Here is a 2,599-nt window from a genome sequence, read left to right as displayed (position 1 = left end):
AATTGATACTACAGTTTATTTTTATAGCTAATCTATCCAACCTATCAACCACCATATATGTATTTTGAAATATATCCATACTAAAACTCTGGATCGATTCTGGAAGCATATTGCATGTGTACGTAACATATGTCAGTATTTACAATAATTTTTCTCTTAATAATCACTCTCGAAACTATTGCCGATACCGAAAATTGCATAACACTATTCCATCTCAATCATATCCAAAAACATATAGTAAATAGCATCCACAATCCCAAAGGAACACATGCAGATGCAACAATGTTTGATCGTGAAGGTTTATCAAACTATATATATATAGATTTGAAGAATATGACAATCTAATACCTCAGGGATATGTCAAATGATGGCCAAGTATAGAACATATACTCATAGGAGCAGTGCCCATGCAAGCTCTTAGAAACGGCAAATGCCGGATCATCATCTGCCAATCTTGTGAAGTTTCAGAAAGCAACAGTATCATATAGATAAAACACAATAACTGGTTATACATCAATTATCCATGATCCAAAACAAGACAAATAGAACGATGTTTATCTTTGATGCACATTATTTGGCTCAAACATATAATTAACTCACTTCAATGCCCTCAAAGGCAAGACAGAGCATAAGAAAACAGGAAATTTCAACCTAGAGTCATTTGAATTTTCTACAAATATGGCGCACATCACAAGTTCTTGAAGGCAGACCCATGAGCTTGCTTTTGCGGGGTCAATTTTGCCAATAATGCCTTATTGTGGCAGTGCTCCGCATCAACAAAATAGAAACTACCATTAGCCTTGAAAGTCACAAAAGGCCTCTTTGTCTCTGCAGGTTGAATATCTGCAAACTTGATGGTTCTTGGTAAGTGTGTTGCAAGCCATGATAGCATCTCTACCTCAAAGCTGTCTGAACCTGGTTGCCATCTCAGTTTGTGGATGTAAGGGCTCACAAACCAGTGAAGGGCAGCAGTAGTAGACGCACTAAGGAATATAACGGTAGATGCCACTGCCCCCTTTAGAATAACATTCATGTCAGGTGATGTCATGAAAGTGATGACAGGCCCTAAGGAAACAGAGAGGCAGCAAGTGGAAAGGGAGAGGAGCTTCACTTTCTTGATAGTACTTGATATGGGACCGTAATAGACAACACTTGTGTCCACTTCTTTATTTTCCTCTTCTTTCCTGGTCTGAGGTCCAATGCTTATCTTGCTGGAGTCTTCAGATGTCGTAGCTCGAGATGACATTCTTTTGTAAACTTGGGCAAATTTCAAGACAGGGTTGGTGTCAATTTTGGCACCAAATGTTTGAGGGCATGGACTAAACCTAGCCACTACATTAAAATAGAAGCATTAATCTCAATCAAAAACCAGCAGCCAACATTAGCTTCTGGTAATTACAAATGAAAATGCTAGTGTGATTATTTAGTTCAAACCAATATTTGTTCGTTGCAACACAAGTTCATCACACAAGATTTTCTCACTATTTGCTGACCAAATCTTTTAAAGGAAAGCTATTTTAAGTTTAAAACATCTTCTTATCACACAAATAGGGTTGCACACCAATGAATTGGAGAGGGAAAGAAACAAATACTTATTCAGACAGAATGAGTCGACCAATAAAGGAAAAAATATGCTCCCACCCTTTTCACAACCGATGCAGAGCACATAATCAAACTTCGAAACACCAATTTGCCGTGTGTTATACTTGTATTTCTGTATTGTTTGTGAAAATGGTAACATAAAGAACAATAGTACAACAAAATCAAAGAAAATATCCTGAAATTAGATTTGTATATACATCACAACCAGGTGAAGTAGCTACATCAGTTTTTAACGGCGATTAACAGGAAGTAGAATCATTTTGAGGCCTCCAAAATCCATAAAATCGGACATCATAGAAATCCTCGAATTAGAATCGTACTGCTCAAATGAAATGATGTATAAATAGGAAAATGATCAGAAATGCAAGAGATAACCTGAAGTCCATGTTCTTGTTTGAGATCGGGCCAAACGGAGGAGAGCACCTCTCGCCATTTTACTTCTTCCGATCAACTGAGAAAACTAAAACCCCAAAATGTTTGCAATTTTTAGGGTTTAGCATTTTATTTATTTAACCCAAAAAACTTATTATATTCATATTTTTATTTTATTTTATTTTAGTAGTTATAATGGAAAAAAAAAATAAGAAAATGATTAAAACAAGGGTAAATGATTTAAAAAATTCCTATCAACCCTTCAAACTTTATCTTAACTCTCTAACCATAATTTTTTTTGGGGTGTATTCAATCTGAAGAATTAATAACTTTTATGGATTTTACAAGTCTAGTGGTATTTAATCATGACTTTTATAAACTTTATAGAAGTCTAGTGGTATTCAAAATAAACTTTTTAGAGTTTTAAAAGTCAAGTGGTATTCAACCTTGACTTTTAAAAACTCTAAAAAAGTCTAATATTATTCAAAATGTCAATGAACTTTTAATAACTCCATGAAAATCATGGACATACAAACATTAATGTTTAAGGTACAACTATATTTTGTAAAAAAATGTCTTTGGTCTAACCCAAATATTTGGATGAATTTCTAAACTTATAAAACCC

General features: G+C 34.4%; 1 protein-coding gene across 1 annotated transcript; it reads right to left on the bottom strand.

Annotated features, from left to right (window-relative positions):
* Positions 1-489: 489 nt before the first annotated feature.
* LOC140884539 (uncharacterized) lies at positions 490-2,092 on the bottom strand. The gene is made up of 2 exons (XM_073291319.1): positions 1,978-2,092; positions 490-1,332 (listed from the first exon to the last, which is right to left on the bottom strand). Exons 1-2 carry the CDS (start codon positions 2,033-2,035, stop codon positions 689-691), a joined length of 702 nt encoding a protein of 233 aa, XP_073147420.1. The 5' UTR covers positions 2,036-2,092; the 3' UTR covers positions 490-688.
* Positions 2,093-2,599: the final 507 nt, after the last annotated feature.

Source organism: Henckelia pumila, chromosome 2 (genome assembly GCF_033568475.1).
Source record: "Henckelia pumila isolate YLH828 chromosome 2, ASM3356847v2, whole genome shotgun sequence".
Classification (NCBI taxonomy): Eukaryota; Viridiplantae; Streptophyta; class Magnoliopsida; order Lamiales; family Gesneriaceae; genus Henckelia; species Henckelia pumila.
This window is presented reverse-complemented; position numbering and strand designations above follow the sequence as displayed.

Coding starts and splice junctions, on each gene's coding strand:
- LOC140884539 (XM_073291319.1), bottom strand. CDS start 2,035: ATGGCGAGAGGTGCTCTCCTCCGTTTGGCCCGATCTCAAACAAGAACA. Junction 1,333..1,977: donor AACAAGAACATGGACTTCAG/GTTATCTCTTGC, acceptor ATTTTAATGTAG/TGGCTAGGTTTAGTCCATGC.